Below are 23,941 nucleotides of genomic sequence, written 5' to 3'. Positions count from 1 at the left end.
TAACAGATACAGCCTGGGGACATTCACAGTGTCAGAAAATTAAAAATTTGAGACTTTATTATTAGAAATAAGAGTTGACAATTAGCTAGGCAGGTGGAAAGTGGAGAAAGCAAATCTTTGGAATACATGTGCATAAGTTATTGAGGGAAGGAAAAGAGTGGGGAAAGAGTCCACACTTTGGAAAGCCAGCCAGAACAGTCACTTGTCTTATAATGCGGAGGAGGGTTTGGGGTCAGGGAAAAGGTGATAGGAGTTTTTGCTCCCCTCCTACCTGGGGCTACTCCTTTCTGATTTCTAATTCAAAAGGTCAGGAGAAAAAGCATAAATAACTGCAGAGAGACATGATAAACAGGGATGGTTTGCATACCCGAGGGTCCAAAGATACCTGGAGCCAGAGGGAGTAGGGTAAAACCACCAACTTATACAGTGAGCTCCCGAGCTTTTTAAAATAGCAGGTCAGTTTGGCAAACATCAGTATGTCTCGCCATTACATTGGCATTGAACTAGCTTCTAACATTGCCTTTCAGTTGAAAGCCTGCTTAGCAAAAGACATTATATGTCCTAATGAGATCTAGCAAAATAGAGTGTTGTGGCATAAGGACCACCAATCCTGGAGTGATATAGATAGGGTACAAATGTCCTTGGAGTCATGATGTAGGCAAGTTGCACTTCTCTGAGCCTTCACTTTTTTTTTTTTTCTATAAAATGGCAGCAGCCACCTCTAAGAACTAAGTGAGATATAGTGTCTGACACATAGTAGGCTCATGGCAAATGCTAGTTCTCTTCCCTTCTCAGCACTCTGCGTAGAATGCACTGCAGAAATTTTTTGACTCCTGTTTTCATCTTCTTTCAGATTGTAAAAGGATTACACTACTAGACGTTGTGTTTGTGCTGGATCATTCAGGTAGCATTAAAAAACAATATCAAGATCACATGATTAACCTAACTATCCATTTGGTGAAGAAAGCAGATGTTGGCAGGGACCGAGTTCAGTTTGGAGCCCTCAAATACTCTGACCAACCTAACATCCTTTTCTACCTTAATACGTATTCGAACAGATCAGCAATAATTGAGAATCTGAGGATGCGCAGGGACACTGGAGGGAACACCTACACTGCCAAAGCTCTCAAGCATGCAAATGCCCTGTTTACAGAGGAACATGGCAGCCGCATCAACCAAAATGTGAAGCAGATGCTTATTGTCATCACCGATGGGAAATCCCATGACCATGATCAGCTCAATGACACAGCATCGGAACTGAGAGACAAAGGCATCACCATCTTTGCAGTGGGTGTAGGAAAGGCCAACCAAAAGGAACTTGAGGGTATGGCAGGGAATAAAAACAATGCTATCTATGTAGATAATTTTGACAAACTGAAAGATGTTTTCACACTTGTTCAAGAAAGTATGTGTACTGAAGCACCAGAAGGTAAGTTGTTACCTTTAAAGTTTCTATGGGGGTAGCAATAAAAGTTTAAACAAAAAGTAAATCATAAGTCTCAGGTCTCCGATTACCTGGATGTTATGGACTGAACATTTGTCTGCTCACGCTATCAGTTTTCTCATCTCTAAAAGAAATGGGTTGATTGAACAAGATCCCAAAGTTTCCTTCCCACCACAGCATGCACTGAATAGATTATACGGGAAAGTTCCAGATGCATTCCCTGGCATTTTACTACTCTGTTGCCTTTTTCTGGCAGAAAGGAATTCTTCTTAGGGTCATATTCACCTTACCCCAAGTAATGGCTGCTCATGGTACTCCATTTGGTTAATGGTCTCAATGCAGCCACTGGACATCAGTTTCAGGTCAAACTCAAACGGAAAGTTTCATGGTTTAAATGGATAGACTTTTACCTTCAAAGATCCAGGGCCCTCTAAATGAGATCATAGGCATTCTAGAGAGACATCAAAATTCAAGTGGCCTGATGTGCTTTTCTGGGTAAGTGCCACCAGTGCAGAGGGCAGGATATGAGAGTTGAATGTGGGGTAATGGAAGCTGGCTGAGAGAAACAGGGAGGGAAGGGAACTGAGATGATTACCGGCTACCTTTGGGGTTGGTAGGCTGGAGACATCACATTTGAGTGAGGACAGGGTGAGATTTGCCACTTGTGGTCTCAAAAGCAGTAGAGACTGGTAAGTCACCTAGGAAGGGCTGCTGTGCCTACTTGGAAGGTCCGAATTCTTGTGGTTTGTGTATTGGCCCAGTCCTCCCAATCTGGCAAATGAAACAATCAACTCTCAAATTTCCTTTCTTCTTCGCTTCCTTCCTCCCTCCTTCCCCTTTTTCTTTCCTCCTTTATTCCTTCCTTTCTACCAATAGGAAGCTCACTTTTGTAACTAGTATAAATCATGTTTCTAAGACTGACATTAACCCACTTCCATGTCTGTAACTTGTCCAACTCCAAACAAAACCTCCCCTCAAATCCTGTGTCAGATCAGCATTTGCTTGGCTAAATAAAACTATGCCTGACCACCATAGCTTTACCTTACTTAAGTAAGCAATTGATTCATCTTCTTGGTTTCAGATATTGAATGATGGTATCATCTTTATCCAGGGAAAATTATGGTTTTTCCCAAGGCAGCAGGACCACCCCAGTTCTTCTGCCTGTTCCATCCTCTCCCTGGACTCTCACTCTGAAGCGTGGGCTCCCCTCCCTCAGTCCTGACACACCTGCCAGTCCACTTAACACTGAATGTTCTTTGTCCTACACACTGGATGTGGTCACTCTTCTGCTTAGTGTTTTGTGTGTGTGTGTGTGTGTGTGTGTGTGTGTGTGTGTGTGTGTTTTGGAGGCCTCCCTGTGTCCTTGGGGCAATTTCCAAACTCCTGAGCTCTATCTAGCCCCTGCCCACCTCGCCAACCTCATTGATCACCTCTCCCCTCTTCACAATCTACCCTGTCCTTCTGAAATTCCTCCACATCTTTGTGCACACTATCCTGCCCACCATGAACACTCCAGCCCACCACTGCGCCTGCCTACATCTCACTTTTCTGTCAAATTTCAGTCTTTGTTTGCTAGTTTCCTGGCCCAAAACCTGACCCCATGTCCCCACTGTGTCCCCCAACTCTCACTCCTTCTATTTTCCAGGTGGTAGCACTTGACACATATTTGCTGTTTTCCTATCTGTATGTTTCACAAGACTACAAGCTCCGCAGGCAGGCTTAATCTCGTTTGTTTGGGGTGTCCTCCAAAACTAGTGCATTACTAAGACTACAATATTTTCCTATGAATGTGGAGGCTGTTTTATTCTCATTTCCCATGCCTACATTTTTGAGGTAGTGCTGAGATGGAGTTTGGGATGCAAGATGTTTATTAGGGATCCACACCTATAAAATAAATGGGGAAAGCAAGATGGACCAAATAACTCCAATAGTGACATAGGCTAAACAAACTCCAAACCTAGCAGAGAGCTCTGAAGCAAATATCGCCCATGAGAGCTGTCCAGCATCAGCCTGAAATGGCTGGGACTAAGGGAGAACTCCCTTCCCACTTCGTTCCTGGATGTGGTGGCCCTAGGAAGGGCATGACCTTTGGCAAGTCATCTCTCTATAGTGAGACAGACCCTGAAAGTGCTGACAGCTAGAAGCTGTCTACTGCCTCCCCATACTCCCATAGCTGGGGAGTAAGTTCTTCTTTACAGATCTATCCGGGCAGCCCATCTTTGTGTCTGCCACGCCACCCTTACAAGGAATTGTGTGACCATGGGTAACCTACTGTCTCAATTAACTTTAGTAATCACCGTAGTGCTGCTGCTACCACAGCCATTGAGTTTGGTTGGAAATGAGTATAGAAAGTCACCCTTCGATTTTGGGACATTTCAGATTGGACTTCAGGGAGCTGACCTTATGCTCTATTTACTAGCCATTCACACTTCTTCTGAGAAGTTCTAAGTTGAGTCATGATAATTTTAAAAAGCATTGCAGCAGAAAAAAAGTGTTAAATTTAAGAGTAAAAAGGATCTAGAGGTCCAGATACCAGCTCCACTCCATAGTAACTGTGTGCTCTTAGGCGAGTCACTTAACCTCTGAATTCTATTTCTATATTTGTAAAATTAGAATAATTAGTCATAAGGAGGTTGTGAATATTAATGTTGTTATTGTATGCCAAAAGCATTTTTAAAATGCTACTCCTCAATATGAATGTAAAGTGATAACATGAATAGTAATAGGAGTACTAATAATAGTACAGTAAGTAAGTGCTATTATCTTGATGGGGTAAATGTCCCAATCTTGGTGTTTTGAAGGGACGTCTACCCTTTGTAATCACCTTTTAATGAGTACGTGAAATTTATTCAAACTTCTTACTTTCTTTCTCTGATTAGCTTTCAGTGTCTTTTCAAATGGATTGTATAAATAATTAAACTTTGAAAAAACTCTATTATCTTTCCTCCTCTTGCTATTTTTTCTTCTTTTTGAGGATCAATCAGTGATTCTCTTGTTAACTTATCTCAATTTGCTAATGTAAAGCAATTGAAGTATTTAGTAAAGCAATTTAAGTATATGAGGAAAGGAAAAATTTAGAATAATTCACGAGGAAAATAATTTATTCTTTTTTCTATTGCAGTCTGTAATCTTCAGGAAGCTGATGTGATTTTCCTTTGCGATGGCTCTGACAGGGTATCTAATTCGGATTTTGTAACCATGACAACTTTCTTGTCAGACTTAATTGATAATTTTGACATTCAGTCTCAAAGAGTGAAAATTGGTATGGCTCAATTTGGAAGCAACCACCAGAGTATTATTGAGTTGAAAAACTCTCTGACTAAAACCCAGTGGAAGACTCAAATTCAGAATGTCTCCAAGAGTGGTGGATTTCCGAGAATTGACTTTGCCCTTAAAAAAGTGAACAATATGTTTAATCTACATGCTGGTGGGAGAAGAAATGCTGGTATCCCCCAAACTTTGGTTGTTATCACATCTGGAGATCCTCGCTATAATGTGGCAGATGCAGTAAAAACCCTGAAGGACCTTGGAATTTGTGTCCTGGTTTTGGGCATAGGAGATGTTTATAAGGAACAGCTTCTGCCAATAACAGGCAATTCTGAAAAAATAATCACTTTTCAAGACTTTGATAAATTAAAGAATGTGGATGTGAAAAAAAGAATTGTCCGTGAAATCTGCCAGAGCTGTGGGAAAACCAGTAAGTGCTCCTTGTTTGGTTTTCTTCCATGGAAACTTCTCATTTCTTCATTTCCCAAGAGTGTGTTATGGGCTAGCTCTAGCAAAGCATATACTTAGAACATATATTTAGTGAGAATATCTCACTTATTGTTCAGTGAGAAGAGATTTCTCTGCTTCCAGGAAGTTTGGATAACTCAGCCTCCCTCAAAGACAAGGAAAGGGTGCAGAGGCTAGAGGGGACCCCGGGTTGTGTCCTCTGGTCAGCCCTGTTCCCTCATGGCAATCCAGTGTTTATTCTCCTTTTAACACCTGGATCTCTCTCTCCTATTTCTGTCCTCCTAGTAAATGCCCTGCATCCAGTAGAAAATAAGTAAAAATAAACATTTGCTGATTGGAAGTTTTACTATTGTACCTTTGTTAAGCCATCTTGTAAGGGACTCGTGTGTGTGTGTGTGTGTTTGTGTGTGTGTGTGTATGTGTGTGTGTACAGTGTATTTTTCTTCTTTTAATGATTACATTCATATAATCATAGCCTACTAAAGATCTGAATTGTCCTTAGAGGTTATTTAATCCAGAGGTCACAAAAGCACATGGCTGCAAAGGCCAGGTGGATAGTGGAGATGAGTCAAGTGAGCAGAGTATGAGGACAGTGAACTGAAAAACAATGATGCATCTCACAGGAATGCCACTATTCAGCTCCAGCTGAGAGTGGCCACCAGGGACTCCGCTTCTGTAAATTTGAGGCTAGGAGTTGGGAGGACAGCATGTAAGGAAGCAATAGCGAATGATAACGGTTTGTGGAATTTGCACAACATGCAGAAATTCCTTAGAGTTCTTAATGTTTCTAGAGTTGTTATGATTGAAATCACTTCTTTCACAAAATATGATAGTCTTTCCAAACTCTCCACATCTTATATGTCCCATTTGCAGTGCTCAAGTGGAGGCAGATTACAGTGGTGGAAAGAGCCATGGGCCTGGACTCAGAAAGCTAGAGTTCTAACTCTGGTTCAGCAGCAACAACCTCCACACATGACTGTTTCCTCATCTGTAAAATAAGCAACCTGGGCAGGATCAGAGTAACCAAATGGCAGCTTGCAGTTGCAGTTGGTTTGTCACATCCAGCATTGATGAGTTGCTAAATTAGTTGACAGCATTCACACTGAAGGTTCTACATTAAAAATGTTGACATCAGGCTCCTCTTTGAAAAATCAGAAGATCTGACAAGACTAGGCCACATTTTCCACATAGCTACTCTCAGCTGGAACTGAACAGTGAACAGACCCAGAAATGGGTCATTGTTCTCCAGTTCATTTTCCTCACACCCTGCCCACTTGAATCATTTATCTTATCTACCTGCCTTTGCAGCCATTTGTGTTTGTGACCTCTAAAACTTAAATAATCTGAAAAGACAGCACAAAACTTTATTTATTTATTATTTTTTATTTTTTTGAGATGGAATCTCGCTCTGTCGCCCAGGCTGGAGTGCAGTGACGGGATCTCGGCTCACTGCAAGCTCTGCCTCCCGGGTTCACGCCATTCTCCTGCCTCAGTCTCCCGAATAGCTGGGACTGCAGGAGCCCGCCACCACATCTGGCTAATTTTATTTTTGTATTTTTTAGTAGAGACGGGGCTTCACTGTGTTAGCTAGGATGGTCTTGATCTCCTGACCTCATGATCCACCTGCCTTGGCCTCCCAAAGTGCTGGGATTACAGGCGTAAGCCACCACGCCTCAAAACTTTAAAGGCCTCAAAACTTTAATGTATTCTGACTATATGAATCAAAATATGTCACCATTAAAATGCATGCCCACATGCATGCACACACACACACAACAGAGTCACTGAGAATGAGACTAAATTATGGTTTGAACTTCAAATAGCTATTGGAAGTTTTAATATTTTAAAGGGGACAGAGAAAACCCCTGTGATATATGTTGGTATCACATATATACATGATATACATATACACACACACACACACACATATATATATATAATGATAAAGCAGCCAGTATCTTCCTTCTTGAACACTATTTGGGGACTAGAGACCCTCTAGCTCTGGGGCATGACAGTGCTCCTTTTTTCTGCCCTGTCTCTCCTTCCTTACTCCTGTCTACTCATTAATCTTGACTCTGTTCCCTTGGTTTCCAGATTGCTTTATGGACATAGTGGTCGGGTTTCACATCTCCACTCATGTGCAGGGACAGCCTTTGTTCCAGGGCCACCCCCAGCTGGAATCCTACCTCCCAGGCATCTTAGAAGACATCAGCTCTATCAGGGGGGTGAGCTGTGGGGCTGGCACAGAGGCACAGGTGAGCTTGGCATTTAAGGTGAACAATGACCAAGAATTCCCTGCCAAGTTCCAAATCTATCAGAAAGCAGTGTTTGACAGATTGCTGCAAGTCAACGTCAGTGGGCCAACTCATCTGAACGCACAGTTCTTGCAGTCTCTTTGGGACACATTTAAGGATAAATCTGCATCCCGGGGCCAGGTATCCATATTACATTCTATCTCCCATCTCCACATTCTTCCATTTGTTCTTCATTCCCCAATTATATATTTAGCTTTTACACCATACCATTTTCTTATTTCTCCAGGTGCTGCTTATTTTTTCAGATGATCTCCAGAGTGAAAACAACATAATGCTTGAAAATCAATCAGACAGGCTCAGAGAAGCAGGTATTGAGTTGATTTTTTTTTTTTTTTTTTTTGAGATGGAGTGTCAGTCTGTCGCCCAGGCTGGAGTGCAGTGGTGCAATCTCAGCTCACTGCAAGCTTCACCTTCTGGGTTCACGCCATTCTCCTGCCTCAACCTCCTGAGTAGCTGGGACTACAGGCGCCCGCCACCACGCCCAGCTAATTTTTTGTATTTTTAGTAGAGATGGGGTTTCACTGTGTTAGCCAGGGTGGTCTTGATCTCCTGACCTTGTGATTCACCCGACTCGGCCTCCCAAAGTGCTAGGATTACAGGCGTAAGTCACCACGCCCAGCCGAGTTGAAAATTTAAACAGTGAAGCATGGAATATGCTTAACAAGTCTCTACCTTTACTCAGATGCTGTAGATCTTGAGATCTGCCTGGCTACTTGTAGCAGAGGCTGTTGATACCTCGTCTAATCCCCCTCGACCAGCCCTCACACTCCTCCCCAAAATGCTACAAATGCTGGGGCCAAGTGCTTAGACTTATGACCTTCTATATAGACGTGTGCACTTGACTGACCTGAGCCATGTACCTGGGCGTGCTTGGAATGGGTGTGGGGTTACCATGCCTCACGTTGGTGGTGGAGCGGGGGGCAACTATGATATAGGGATACAAAAGCCTGGCACTCTTGCTTAAATGGGTCAACTGTAGTACAGTTTGCACTCCAGAATCCCTCATGAATCAGGCAAAGGCTAAGACTTTACTGAGATGTATCCCTGGTTACAACATCTCCTTCCTTTTCCTGGTCTCTCTCTCAATATAGACACCACATACATACAAAATCCTCTTTCAGATTCCAGTTCTGGGGAACCTGACCCAAGACAGCTCCTACTGTTTCTTATTTTCCATATGAAAGATAGCAACGTGGATTTGGAAAAGCACTTCTCGCTATGTATTTTCTGTCCATGTCATAGCTTCAAACTGAGCCAGAAGTTAAATGCAGAAGTTGAGAGTAGGATGCAGCAATGGAAGACTCCACTAATTGTCAAATGAGATGCATTGTTTAAGAGTTCGTTGGTGTAGCCCAGACTGGCTTCTAGGGTTCATCTTCCACAGGCAACCTCCCTAAAGACCACAGTATGTCCTGTTTTATTGCTCGGTTGTGTCTCTTTCTCTGCACAGATCCCTTCAATACCTTCTCATTGTTCTTGGGATATAGATCAAATTCCTTAACATGACCTGGGAGCTTTGCAGAACCCGGCCTCTGCTTCCCATTTCAGCCTTAACTCATTTCTTTCTTTCTTTCTTTCTTTTTTTTTTTTTTTTTTTTTTTTGAGACTGAGTCTCGCTATGTCACCCAGGCTGGAGTGCAGTGGCCCGATTTCGGCTCACTGCAAGCTCCGCCTCCCAGATTCACACCATTCTCCTGCTTCAGCCTCCCGAGTATCTGGGACTACAGGCTTCCGCTACCACACTTGGCTAATTTTTTGTATTTTTAGTAGAGATGGAGTTTCACTGTGTTAGCCAGGGTGGCCTCGATCTCCTGACCTCATGATCCGCCCACTTCAGCCTCCCAAAGTGCTGGGATTACAGGCGTGAGCCACTGTGCCCGGCCAACTCATTTATTATATTCGGTGTTCCAGGCATATGAAACTATTTTTTCCCATTCTTCCTCTAATGTTATATATATATATATGTAATTTTTTAGATGGATTTTTGCTCTTGTTGCCTAGGCTGGAGTGCAGTGACACAATCTCAGCTTGCTGCAACCTCTGCCTCCCGGGTTCAAGCGATTCTCCTGCCTCAGCTTCCCAAGTAGCTGGGATTACAGGTGCCCACCACCATGCCTGGCTAAATTTTTTTTGTATTTTTAGTAGAGATGGCATTTCTCCATGTTGTTGACCAGTTCGCTGGTCTCAAATACCTGACCTCAGGTGATCCACACACCTTGGCCTCCCAAAATGCTGGGATTACAGGTGTGAACCACTGCGCCTGGCCCCCATGTACTTTACAGCCTCACTTCTCTCTGTCCTTGCCTAGAGCTTCCTCTATCTCCTTTCCTCCCCGGATACTCTCTCCATCTTCCATCTCTGGTTCTTTCCATTGGCCAACTTACATTTATCCTTTAGAATCAGCTTCAACATCAATTTTTCCAAGAAACCTTCCATGACTCTCCAAGAATGGGTTAGGAGCTTCTCCTCTAGGCTTTCGTGGAACCCTGATGTTTCTCAGAGCAACTATCTGATTCTTGACCCTCTGTTCCATTAGACCATTAACTCTGGGAAGGAAAGAAGTAAGCCTGACTTATTCATTGTATCTCTGCTATTATACAATGATTAATACATAATAGGCTCCTATTAATAATTTAAAAATTTGTTTAGTGAAAAGATGAATAAAGTCAATGAACTAGTAAATGAAATAATGAGTGAACAGATGAATTAATGAATGAACTGGATGTGGTCAGGAGTTCAGCTGAGACAATTGCTCTGGGCTTTCCTCATGTTCTCAGGGCTTGGCCTCCCAGGGGTGTTTGGAATTGGGAATAACTTGAGAATTATCATTAATTTACATTCAGGAAAATTCAGAAAAGCTCTCTGAAGATGAATAATGCCCTTTCTTAAAAATCACTTTCCAGTGCCCAGGAATTGCATCAAAATTGGTGGTAAGACGTGGAACACGGTTTTCTAGTAGTGTTTTTCTATAGATTTGTAAATCGTTTCTCTTGAATACTTTTTATCAGGGGATTTCATGGTCAGGGACCAGAGCTGGTGCATATTCAGAAAATGCAGGCAAATTCTCTGTTAGTTTATTCATATATCAGGAGTACTCCTTCCTCTTATGTTTGTTTTTTCACCTTTTCAATTCTTTAAATCATGTTCACTGAGTAGAATTATTATGGCCTCTTCGTTTTCATGTACAACCCCTTTGCTTTATTTATATTGTGGTTTTTACCACATAGGACTTGATGCTCTGCTGGTAGTGTCCCTTAACACAACTGCTCATCATGAGTTTTCTAGCTTTGAATTTGGAAAAAGACTCGATTACAGGACTCATCTGACTATCGGAATGAGAGAGCTGGGCAAAAAACTATCACAGTACCTGGTGAGTTGTTGAACAAAATCCCCAGTTGTTCAAAATGCCATGGGAACTAAATTGGAATCTTGGTGAGAACTTTCAAAGAGTGCCTTTGTTTACCCCCACTAAATTAAGTGCATTGTCCTTAGTATATAAAAAAGTGTGGAAGACCATAGCATAGTATTTTGTTTTTGCATGTTCTTTCATTCTTTGTCATCTCACTAAATGAATGCATAAGGAACTAAAAAACCAACCAACTCATAATTGAATTAAAAAGCCCCCAACTGTTTGTGCTGCAGAAATTCCAGGAAACAGAAGACTGTCAACTAGAAACCAACAAGTCTTAGGCAAAGTTGGGCCATGGACATCCACATACTGGATGCCCTGTCTATAGTCATTTCCTTTGGAGAGGCGATGTTGCCAGTGCAGTGCCTGGTACCCTCTCTGCAGTGTTAAATTCAGAAAGCACCTCTTATTCTCTGCAGCCCCTCATCCAAAGGGTGAAGATGGGCGTGTAGGTGGTGGATTATGATTTGTATGAGTACAATTCTTATGGAATAAAGTTTCTGACAATTGTTATTCACTCAGCTTTATTTTTTTTTCCCCCAGGGAAACATTGCAGAGAGGACTTGCTGCTGTACATTCTGCAAATGTCCAGGAATTCCAGGACCTCATGGGACCCGAGGTCTACAAGCCATGAAGGTGCCACTCACCTGTGATACTATTTTATCTAATGTGCCTTGATTTGGTAAGGGTGGGACTGAGACTGAGTGGTTGAATTTACAACCTTCACTCCATGCTAATGGAATTGCTTTGGACATTTCATGTGACTTTTTTGGAATAAAATCCAGGTCAGGAGAGCTCACTTTTGATACTGCTAGCAAGAGTAACTCCCTTTTCTCTTATATACGCTTGGCAATGTTGCTTCTTGGTTTTGCAATTTATACTTTTGTACCTGCTTTAGAAAGTTTGAAAGGTAGTAAGAAGTAAAAATAGTGGAGATGAAGCTGGGTGTAGGAGCTTGCACCTGTAATCTCAGATACTTGGGAGGCTGAGGTGGGAAGATCACTTGATTGTTCAAGACCAGCCAGGGCAACATAACAAGACCCCATCTCCTTAAAAATAAATAAATAAATAAATAAGAGTTGTGCTTCATCAGTAATGGAATGAGATTGAAGTACAAAAAGATCATAGCATTGCAGATTAATAGCCCTTTAAAACATAAATTATAAAATATTATACAACAATAGGATGAATAAATATGTCATGATATTTTCAATAAAATATGTCAATGAAAATGAATGTAAAAAAATAAAAAAAATAAAAAATAAAAAATAAAAATAAATAAAAAATAAAAAAAATTTAAAAAATAAAAAAATAAAAAAATAAAAATAAATAAAAAGAAAGAGAATGAATGAACTACAGCTACACACAACAACATGAATAACTTTTACTAACATGGTAATGACCAAAAAAAGCAAAACACAGAAGAATACATGTGGTAAAATTCCATTTATTAAAAGTTATAGTATCTAGGGAGGAATACTTAATGGTGAAGTATTTTTAAAAGGCAAGAACATATTATCAGAAGTCAGGAGTGCCCTCGTGGAGAGAGGCTGGGGGTGAATTGTGATTGGGGACAGGCACTGTGCCTGGGACCAATAATGCTCTATTTCTTGACCTGCATGGTGGCTACATAGACCTTATATATAAAAATTATAATATTGCTCTACAAAGTTACTTTATAATAATTAAACTATACATTTATATTTTATACACTTTTATGTGTATAGAATATTTTATGTACTTTTCAAATGGTTTTAGGTATCACAATAACAATGAAGTTTTTCTTTAAAACAAAAGAGATCAACTATACTTGCTCATGAGTTCTGCACTGTCCATCCTTATGGAAGGACAATTTTTATTGAACTTTTTACTGCCCTGTGATGTTTTGTTTAGCACAATTTTCTCTCGATACTTTGCTCAGGTCAATATTAGAATTATGTTCCAGAAGCACAACCCCCGGTATACTGATCAGCCAGCTGGGCCTGTGTTAGAGGGTGGGGAAAGCAAACTCAGATGAAATGTTTGCCACAAGTAAGCCACGACGCAGTTAAACCACACGTGGCTAAGGGAGAGATGACCGCAATTAAAATATATGCAATCTTGTTGTTGGAAGTTGTTATTCTTCCTTGAGCTCTCAAAATAGCAGGACAAAATAAAATAATACCTTTGGAAATGTTATTGGTTTGTCTGCTAAAAGGCTTGTGGCTGGCACAGCTGTCCTCCCTGCAAATCGCTCAGGTGCAGGCGTGGCTCTGTGGGCCTCATCTGCTGGTGGGTTCCAAAGGTCAGCCTCCCGCAAGCATTAGGAAGGTCGCCTTCTGCAGAGGGGCTTCAGAGCTGAGTGCAAGGAAAAAAGCTAGCTCCACATGTTGTCAGATTCTCCCCAAACTCACAGCCACATCTGCAAAAACTGCAACCGAGTTGGAGGAAGGGACTTGCTTAGAATGCCTAATGATTTCACAAGTTTGACTTTGTAGGGGGGGTGACTAAAATTTATTGTTCTCTCTTTCTTCCCAGGGTTCTCAAGGTCTGAAAGGCAGCAGAGGACACAGGGGAGAGGATGGAGACCCTGTAAGTTTTTGTGATTCCCCCTCACCCTGCTGCCGCACACACACTGTACACACACACACAAACACACGCTTATTTTCTTTTTCATAAAAAAAGCTTATTTTCATACAAAAGGGGTAGATGGGGTTTTGTTTATATGTTTATTTTTATATGCTGAAATGTTTATTTTGTTTATGTGTTTATTTTTGTGCTTTTTTGTGGGAAGAAGGGTTGCCTTTCTTTTCATTTTTCCTTGTCTGAATTATGAGGCAGTTACTAAGTCTAAGTTTGGGGTAAGGAGGGAACAGGCTTACATGTGTAGCCTGGCATGTTTTTATCAGTGGCAGATACCTGGGCACCCTCCTCTCTACCCCCAAGCAGGGCACAGCAGATTATCTGCCAGGGAGCTCTCTTTAGACCTAAAACCCAGTGCATAGTATATGGCTTTGGGCCAAGGCTGGAGTATAGACCCTTCCATGGAAAGGGAAGTCGGCAAAGCATCCCTCAAGATGAGAGGCATGGCTTCACGGTCAAATGCTACACAGAGGTTTGCGAATCTCCATGTTTAAAACCAGAACTCTCACTTTCTCATCAATCAAATTATGAGAAAGAATTTGAAGAAACTGAAACCACTTAGGTGGCTCTGTTTGGGATGGAAAAAGTTCAGAAAGCATCCAGACTGGATTTCTATCACCTTAGATCAAGTCCAGTTCGTCATCTGGGCAGCAAGTTATAAGGATTGAAAGCAAAGACTCTAGAGTCAGACTGCCAAGAGTTGGCCTAGATGTGGGTCCTTGAACAAGATACCTAGCCTCTTGACCCTCAGTTTTCTCATCTGTAAGCAATTATAAGTTCCTCTACAATCTAATGGCTGACCAAGGGGGGTGCTCTGAATCACCTACTCTGTACGCTCCGAGGGTTCTTGGAGACTATCAAACTAGCATGGGAGTGCTTTCAGTGTGGGGAATAGTGTCACCCACCTGCCTGGCTGAGCCCACCACTGGCAGAAAGTCCAGGCAATGGGAAGCCATAGGGCTAAGGTACCTCTCAGCAACCTGTGGCCATGGGCAAGGCCTCCTCCTTTTATAGGGAATGATCCTCAGGATAAAGAAAGCAAAGCAGTACAAAGGAAAATCCTTTCTCCCTCTCTTGCTGGCAAGGCAAGAATTAAGCTCATTACTAGTTAATTATTCATGCAGCAAAATGTAAGCACCTGTTATGCACCTAGACATGAGCCAGTCACAAGGGACATGATGGTGAAAGACACAGTTGGGGTTCCTGCCCTCAAAAAGCACAAAATTGTTCCTTTCTTAAGATCCATTTTACTTTAGCATTTACCTGTAATTTAAATATTTCCTTGCAGAAGCAGGGTTGGTGGGAGACACACAAATCATTGACCTTCAGTGCTCACCCCTGCACGGACAGTCTGACTTTGGGGGTCTTTAACCTGGTGATTCCTCCTGTGAGGACTGGCTTTTCTCACCTTTGCTTTCTCATTCTCCTAGTAGTGTCACTTCCCAGCAACTGTTTCTACTCAGCAGCAGTACCCTAGCACCAACTTGTGGGTCTACTGTCAGGAATGCTGACTCTCCCAGTATAGCATTAGGGCCCTAGATGGATTACTGGAGTCGTGGAATGTGGCTACAAAGTGAAGCCACTGTGCTGTTTGATCAGGTAGTGAAGTGGCTGAGCTCTTCTTGTACCTTTTTGTGTTCTTGGGTCCATAAAAAGCCCTGAAGATTGACAGGAAACGTGTTTGAATATAGAGGGGAAAAACAGACGTAAATGAGTGAGGATTCACTTTTGAATCCTTTTTGAAGAGGATTCACTTTTTCTAAAGCTCATAGTGCCCATGTGCTTTGTCTTAACTCTGTGAAAATAAGCCACTGGCAGCTTCTGGCAAAAACATCACTTTGGGTACCTGTCTATGCTCCTTTTCTTAGGGAGTACGAGGAGACACAGGACCCCAAGGAGATAAAGGGATTGCAGGATGTCCAGGGGCGCGGGGTCAGAAGGTAAGGCTCTTCTGTAAATGTTATTTCCAATTTTCTATAACATTCTCTCCCTCTCTTTCCCCATTCCTTTCCTCCCTCGTTTTCTCTCTTCCATCACTCCTCTCTCTTTTCCTTTCTCCAGTTATATCGATGAGTTTTCCTGTCTGCAGATTAATTCTGCTTTTTAATAATATCAAGGAATCTTTAGCATTAATAAATTGCATCTCTAACCTCTTTGTAGATGTATAGCCCGAAGCAACTAAAGAAATACATGCTCACTCACTTTAGAGAGGCAGTCTTTGAATCCACACTCTGTCTTTGATATGTTAGTGAGAGATATTTCATCTTTTGCAGGGACTCAAAGGATTTTCTGGACCTAAGGTACTGGAGTTTTTTCTTAGTTTACTTTGATTTCCAAATGGGATTAGTTTCCCAATAAGCATGTGGCAGAGACCTGCTTTTACCTCACACCTGTCTATTGTCATCTCTCAGGGAGGACATGGAGACGATGGGATTGATGGACTTGATGGGGAAGAGGTAAGCCATATTTCTTCATGTATCATAAAACTGTCATGAGGTTGCTAAAATTTTTTTAACGGAAAATTTTGTTTTTCTTGTCTTCTTTTAGGGCTCTCATGGATTTCCTGGAATAAAAGGAGAAAAAGGTGATCCAGGATCTCAGGTAACACTTTTCAATACAACAAATAAGGAGAATTTGGTGACAGAGACAGTCTTAACTGCTGTGTGTCAGTGGTTATAGGGGATAAAATTTACAACTGACTTAACCACATAATGAAGGCCTATTGCTACTGAATATATGCTGCATATCTGATTGAAGCAAGGGGGTAATTATGTAATTTTCAAGACTTTCCACCTAGAAAAATTTAGCACACACAAGCTTATTCTATGGGCATGTTTCTCATGTCTAAAAATGAATGCTTTCACCTGTCAGTGGTTTCTTATGTTCATTTGTTTTTTACCACAACGTTTCCATCAACATCAGTAATTTCTGTGTTGTCTTTATTATGTCAGAAAAAAAAGCAAGAGAAAAAGACAAAATTATTTTGGTGGCTTTGGTAGCAAATCACTGTGAAACATTTTTTAACTTTACATTTATTTCAACACTCATTAGTGTGTGCCTACTTGATTTCAAGCAGCTCTACTTTTATGTTCTGATCCATTGATTTATGAAATATTTTTGAGCACCTGTCATTTGTCAGGCTTGTCATGTGCCGGGCATCTGTCATTGGCCAGGCATATATTCTTATATAATAAGAATCAGAGGTGAACCACACAGCCCTTGTCATCAAAGATCCCACAGTATAGTTGGGGAGACAGACATATCAATAGAATTACATAAAATGTGATTGAGGCCATGTTGCAGATATCTACATGGGAGCCCAGAGAAGGGCATGTAACTCAGCCTGGGGGCAGGGGTTGTCCAGAAAGTCTTCCTGGAGGAAATGACTTCTGAGCTGAAGAGGAACAGGAATTCAGCAAGGCAAAGATGTGGAGGAAGGGCATTCCAGACAGAGGGAGTAGCATAAGCAAAAACATGAGGGTTCAGGGCACTGCCAAGTTTTTCTTCCTGGAGGGAGCATTAGAATACAGGTACTGGGAGGTGAGGTTCAAGAGGTGGTGGGAAGTGATCAAGAGATTGGGAGGGCACTAGTGAGCCATGTGGAAGAGCTTGGTTTTTAACCGTAAGGCAATGGGGAGCCTTTGAAAGATTTTAAGCAGAAGAATCACAGTCAGATTTACATTTTAGAAATATTACTTGCAGTAATGTAGACGATATTTTGCAGATGACATAGATGCAAGGCAAAGATGAGAGGCAGATCTGTAGAAATCAGGTGAGAAGTGATGAAGTAAAGCAATGATAGTGAGAACAGACACAAAATGTGCTAAGGGTATAGCAGGGCTTGGACTGAAGTGAGGCTAGCAGGGCACCTAAGGTGCAAAAGGGGCAGAGTTATGTGGAGTAAATACCTACCTCCATTCTGTACCCTAGGTGCCTCTCTCATCTCACACTAGTCATGGTTCTGGGACCTGAAATCTCCAGATATAGGTGACTAGAGGAACAGGAAATAGAGAGTCAGTCAATATGCCTGCAAGGATCCTGGCTTGGGCAAGTTTAATTGGAAATAATTAGGTTTGAGGTGACAATGGAACATGTTGCAGGAAGTCAGGGAACCCGAACAGAGGCTGAAGCCACAGCAGAAGAACATAAATTGTGAAGATTTCATGGACATTTATCATTTCCCCAATGGATACTCTTATAATTTCCTATGCCTGTCTTTAATCTCTTAATCCCATCATCTTTGTAAGATGAGGATACATGTCTCCTCAGGACCCTGTGATGATTGCGTTATCTGCACAAATTCTTTGTAAAGCATGTGTGTTTGAACAATAGGAAATCTGAGCACCTTGAAAAAGACAGGATAATAGCGATTTTCAGGGAACAAGGGAGATAACCACATAGTCTGACTGCCTGCAGGGCTGCACACAACAGAGTCATATTTCTCTTCTTTCAGAAAGTGAATAGGAGAAATATCACCGAATTATTTTCTCAGCAAGGAATCACCCTGGGAAAAGGATTGCATTCCCAGTGGTGGTGGTGGGGGTCTCTAAAATGGCCGCTCTGGGACTGTCTGTCTTATGTAGTTGTAGATAAGGGATGAAATACGCCCCGGTCTCCTGCAAAGCCCCCAGGCTGGCTAGGATTAGGAAATTCCAGCCTGGCGAATTCTAGTCAGACTGGTTGTCTGCTCGTGAACCCTGTTTCCTGTTAAGATGTTTATCAATGACAATGTGTACCCAGCAGGACGTGGACCTTCATCAGTAATTCTAGTTTCGCCCTGGCCTTGTGATCTCACTCTGTCTCTCTGCCCTTATGATATTTTATTGCCTTTGAAGCATACTATGTCTGTGATCCACTCCCTATTCGTACACCCCTCCGCTTTGAAACCCCTAATAAAAACTTGCTGGTTTTGTGGCTCAAGGGGCATCACAGAAACTGCCAACATGTGATGTCACCCCCAGAGACCCAGCTGTAAAATTTCTCTCTTTTGTACTCTTTCCCGTTATTTCTCAGACCAGCGACACTTAGGGAAAATAGAAAAGAACCTACATTGAAATACTGGGGGCTGGTTCCCCCGATAGAACATCCCTGTGGAAGTTTCCAGTGGGCAATTTAATTATAGATGTTAGAAGCTGCTAGACTGGCTAGGATGTCCAGTACCATAGCCACTAACCACATGTGATTATTTAAAGTTAAATTTTAATTAATTAAGAAATTCTGCTCTTTAGTGGCATTGATTACATTTTATGTGCTTAATAGCCACATATGGCTAATGGCTACCATATTGATGAATGCAGATATCAAACATTTCCATCACTGCAGAAACTCCTGTTGGACAGTGCTATGTTAGAGCATGGGAAGTTTTCCAGTTTCTGAGCCTCACTACAAATAATCCTGACCATAGGCTTAAAACTGGACTTAGCACTGCTTGAGAAGTCTAAGGAAATCTGACTGTGATAGGACAAAGAGCATTTTATCTGATTAACCCCCCTACATACAAAACTTCACACTTAACACTATTATACAAGCCTCCTATAAGCTAACTCAGAAATTTATTTCATTTTTTTTCAGGGCAGCCCAGGTTCCAGAGGTGCCCCTGGGCAGTATGGAGAGAAGGGCTTCCCAGGGGATCTGGTAAGTTTCTAGGGCCCAGTTGGCTCTGCATTTTATACTTGCTCCACAGTTCCTATCTCCTTTCCCTTTGTGTTTCCTGCCTACCCTGTAGGCAAATGCTTGTCTTAGGAGTAGGGGTGATAGGTGTTGGCTGAGGCTTTGGGAAAAGTCTGTTTGTGTCTTATCTGGGTTAGGCCCATCTTCTGAATCCTTATGGTACGTTGAGACTTTCTGGTTCCTCTGGGAGAACATTTCCATAGCTTTATTTATTGGACTTCTAATCTTGCAGACCTACAGATTCACTATTTGCAGACTCAGTGATAGGGGAATCTTTTTACACCCTTGAAGGAATAGCCTAAGAATGTTTGAACCAGTGCATCAGTGAAGCTGCCATCATAGAAAAGGGAAAATCACCATGTAGCAGGCACTCTTTTAATTCTTTATTTATTGCCAAATCTTCTTCAAACTTGAGAAAGTGCTGCTTTTATTTTTTCCAAAATCCTGTGAGTTTCAAATATGAAAAATGTTCCCACACCTCTTATACCTTGACCCAAATTAGCTTAGTACTTGAACATCATACCGTTTTGGGGAAAAAGCTGATATTTCTGAATTCTAAACTACTTTTAAAAATCTTTCTCTAGGGTAATCCAGGACAAAACAATAACATCAAAGGACAAAAGGGCTCCAAAGGAGAACAAGGAAGACAAGTAATTTGATCTATTTTATCTATGAGTTGATTAATTCTGTTATTGATCCAAGTAAATTTAGTAAGATATGTAACCCTTCTGTAATTGAACAAATGCTCTTAAGCCCACATTGAAAAGACCTTTATTTTTTGATGATGCATATTTGTAGTAGGGTACACTTTTATGAGCAAAATTATTAAGTTTCTGGCAAGTGATATTATTTGGGAAAATGTAGTAGCAGTGCATGTTGCTATGCTTTTTTCTTCTTTAAAGGACATATAACTGACTGTTAATATGCAGAATGATCACAGCATGACATGTTTATTCTGCCATTTTAATAGTGCTTGAGGTTTTGATGCTGATGCCTTTATGATTTATTCAGAATTTTTGCCTTTTGATCTTGAGGAAATTATTATGTTTTTAGGGTAGACCTGGACAGAAAGGGGTGCAAGGCAGTCCTAGTTCCAGAGGAAGCAGGGTAAGTATTTCTGTGGACATTTGTTTCCCCTCCTTACCACTTGAAGATGACAGAGGCATTCAGAATATTTGTTGCGCAGCGTTGGCTGATTCAGGGCTGAAATATTTTTCAGGGCTTATGCATCTTGACACTACTGAAATTTGGGGCCAGATAATTATTTCTTGTGAATGGCTATGCTATGCATTGCCAGATGTTTTGCAGCATTCCTGGTCTCGACCCACTAGTATCAGCAGCACCACCCCTCCTCACTGCCCACTTGTGACATTCAAAAGTGTCTCTAAATATTGTCAGATGTCTGTGGTGGGTGTGGTAGTGGTGGGTTTGAGAGGCAAAATCACCCGTGGTTGAAACCACTGTAACATAGTTGGCCTTTCCCTTTCCACCTTCCAGGTGTTTTGGGATGTCTTTGAAGAGAGCCAATGATTTTGACACAAAAGCTCTCCTTTGGTAGCTTACATAAGAATATTATGAACTAGGTAAATATACTTTCGCTTTACATGTTGCCAATGAGAAAGAGGACTCCCAAATAAATTCTTCCTGAATGGGCCAAAGCACTGGCAATTAGGGTCAAGTGGCAACCTTGAGGTGCTGGCATAACTTTACAGCATCCCATGTTATATCAAGCCTATCACAGCAAAAAACAGGGACATTGGACTTCTCTATCTTTTTAAAAGGAACAACCAAGAAATCGCCTTTTCTTCTGTGGACTACTGAAGCTAGAAGTGATATTTATAATGTATTAAAAACTCCTCTCTCATGCGCTCAGCATGGACATCATTAAAAAAGAATAATGGACAAAGTCCTAGATTTGGCTCTGAGTTTTGTTCAAGAAGGAATTGAAAATGCTTGGATTTCTTTTCTAGTACAAATTTGGAATCTTCTCATTATTTTGAAGGCTGTGGCTGATTACCCTTCTCTCTGGGATAGATGGTGAAGAAATGTGTTTTTATACCACTTGCCTTTGTTTATCTTGAACCACAGTTCTTAAAGGGAAAAGAGTTGGAGTTGGAAGGGGCTAGGCTTCCCAGTGCTTCTGGTAAAATTCTTTGGGACTTTGCCCTCTTCTTCACACAGGAGAATTAAAATGTAATAAGAGGAAGCAGTAGAGCAGCAAGATAAGCTAAATGCTATAAATTTTAAAGATAAGTATGTATTTTTGTTGGTTTAAGAGGAAATACTTTGTTTAAAATAGCTTTATAACTGACACATCAATCAGGTACTTTAAAAAAAGAGATGCCAGGTGTGGTGTAGGCAATAAATCGTGGACAAACCAGCCAATTATAGGACATGAGGCTCTCGGCCTCCTCCTCATCTTCTACCCATTTCCCTGCTGACCTCCTCCTTTGTAATTTCTTTTCTCCTGAGTTAAACAAGGTACATTGTTATAAAACAACATCAGGTTTTCTCCCCTCTCCCCCAACTTTCCGACGCAGAATAGAATTCTCTGTGAGGGTGGGAGCATCTTAAGTGGATGATAAATTTTAAACAACGTAAGCCAATCCAAGACATTGCCTTCTATGTGACAGAATTTCAACTTATGTAAATTAATTGTTTTACCTATTGTTGCCAAAACAATGGATCCCCACACTGAAAACCACACTGGAATCCATATTCCAGGCCTCATGCTTTTTGCCTGCCATACACAAAGAATACTTCTATAGCATCTATTTTGCACCAGGTCTTGCTCAAATCACTTTCAAATATTAATTCATTTAATCCTCATAACATACCTGTGAGATAGATACTATTATTATTATTATTTTTTTTTAGATAGCAAGCATTTATTTATTTATTTTTTTTTTTATTTTTATTTTTATTTTTTCCATAATTTTTTTTTTATTATACTTTAGGGTTTTAGGGTACATGTGCACAATGTGCAGGTTTGTCACATATGTATCCATGTGCCATGTTGATTTCCTGCACCCATTAACTCATCATTTAGCATTAGGTGTATCTCCTAATGCTGTCCCTCCCCCCACCCCCCACCCCACAACAGTCCCCGGAGTGTGATGTTCACCTTCCTGTGTCCATGAGTTCTCATTGTTCAATTCCTACCTATGAGTGAGAACATGCGGTGTTTGGTTTTTTGTCCTTGCGATAGTTTACTGAGAATGATGTTTTCCAGTTTCATCCATGTCCCTACAAAGGACACAAACTCATCATTTTTTATGGCTGCATAGTATTCCATGGTGTATATGTGCCACATTTTCTTAATCCAGTCTATCGTTGTTGGACATTTGGGTTGGTTCCAACTCTTTGCTATTGTGAATAGTGCTGCGATAAACATACGTGTGCATGTGTCTTTATAGCAGCATGATTTATAGTCCTTTGGGTATATACCCAGTAATGGGATGGCTGGGTCAAATGGTATTTCTAGTTCGAGATCCCTGAGGAACCGCCACACTGACTTCCACAATGGTTGAACTAGTTTACAGTCCCACCAACAGTGTAAAAGTGTTCCTATTTCTCCACATCCTCTCCAGCACCTGTTGTTTCCTGATTTTTTAATGATGGCCATTCTAACTGGTGTGAGATGGTATCTCACTGTGGTTTTGATTTGCATTTCTCTGATGTCCAGTGATGATGAGCATTTCTTCATGTGTTTTTTGGCTGCATAAATGTCTTCTTTTGAGAAGTGTCTGTTCATGTCCTCTGCCCACTTTTTGATGGGGTTGTTTGTTTTTTTCTTGTAAATTTGTTTGAGTTCATTGTAGATTCTGGATATTAGCCCTTTGTCAGATGAGTAGGTTGCAAAAATTTTCTCCCATTCTGTAGGTTGCCTGTTCACTCTGATGATAGTTTCTTTTGCTGTGCAGAAGCTCTTTAGTTTAATGAGATCCCATTTGTCGATTTTTGCTTTTGTTGCCATTGCTTTTGGTGTTTTAGACATGAAGTCCTTGCCCACGCCTATGTCCTGAATGGTATTGCCTAGGTTTTCTTGTAGGATTTTAATGGTTTTAGGTCTAACATATAAGTCTTTAATCCATCTTGAATTAATTTTTGTATAAGGTGTAAGGAAGGGATCCAGTTGCAGCTTTCTACATATGGCTAGCCAGTTTTCCCAGCACCATTTATTAAATAGGGAATCCTTTCCCCATTTCTTGTTTTTGTCAGGTTTGTCAAAGATCAGATAGTTGTAGCTATGCGGCGTCATTTCTGAGGTCTCTGTTCTGTTCCATTGATCTATGTCTCTGTTGTGGTACCAGTACCATGCTGTTTTGGTTACTGTAGCCTTGTAGTATAGTTTAAAGTCAGGTAGCGTGATGCCTCCAGCTTTGTTCTTTTGGCTTAGGATTGACTTGGCGATGCGGGCTCTTTTTTGGTTCCATATGAACTTTAAAGTAGTTTTTTCCAATTCTGTGAAGAAAGTCATTGGTAGCTTGATGGGGATGGCATTGAATCTATAAATTACGTTGGGCAGTATGGCCATTTTCACGATATTGATTCTTCCAACCCATGAGCATGGAATGTTCTTCCATTTGTTTGTATCCTCTTTTATTTCATTGAGCAGTGGTTTGTAGTTCTCCTTGAAGAGGTCCTTCACATCCCTTGTAAGTTGGATTCCTAGGTATTTTATTCTCTTTGAAGCAATTGTGAATGGGAGTTCACTCATGATTTGGCTCTCTGTTTGTCTGTTAT

General features: G+C 41.2%; 1 protein-coding gene across 2 annotated transcripts in view; it reads left to right on the top strand.

Moving 5' to 3' along the window:
* Positions 1–23,941, top strand: part of COL6A5 (collagen type VI alpha 5 chain) — a 149,733-nt gene that overhangs the window by 53,914 nt on the left and 71,878 nt on the right. For both annotated transcript variants that reach the window (XM_032143610.2, XM_032143609.2), the window contains exons 7-20: positions 854–1,429; positions 4,566–5,141; positions 7,274–7,614; positions 7,721–7,802; positions 10,722–10,864; positions 11,447–11,539; positions 13,421–13,474; positions 15,394–15,465; positions 15,799–15,825; positions 15,937–15,981; positions 16,073–16,126; positions 19,097–19,159; positions 19,780–19,845; positions 20,249–20,302. In XM_032143610.2, coding sequence (XP_031999501.1) covers positions 854–1,429; positions 4,566–5,141; positions 7,274–7,614; positions 7,721–7,802; positions 10,722–10,864; positions 11,447–11,539; positions 13,421–13,474; positions 15,394–15,465; positions 15,799–15,825; positions 15,937–15,981; positions 16,073–16,126; positions 19,097–19,159; positions 19,780–19,845; positions 20,249–20,302 — 2,246 coding nt within the window. The remainder of the gene's footprint in view (positions 1–853; positions 1,430–4,565; positions 5,142–7,273; positions 7,615–7,720; positions 7,803–10,721; positions 10,865–11,446; positions 11,540–13,420; positions 13,475–15,393; positions 15,466–15,798; positions 15,826–15,936; positions 15,982–16,072; positions 16,127–19,096; positions 19,160–19,779; positions 19,846–20,248; positions 20,303–23,941) is intronic.

The sequence above is a fragment of the Hylobates moloch genome, unplaced genomic scaffold (genome assembly GCF_009828535.3).
Source record: "Hylobates moloch isolate HMO894 unplaced genomic scaffold, HMol_V3 SCAFFOLD_22, whole genome shotgun sequence".
NCBI classification, from domain to species: Eukaryota; Metazoa; Chordata; class Mammalia; order Primates; family Hylobatidae; genus Hylobates; species Hylobates moloch.
The sequence above is the reverse complement of the archived record's forward strand: the minus strand, read 5'-3'. Positions and strand labels throughout refer to the sequence as shown.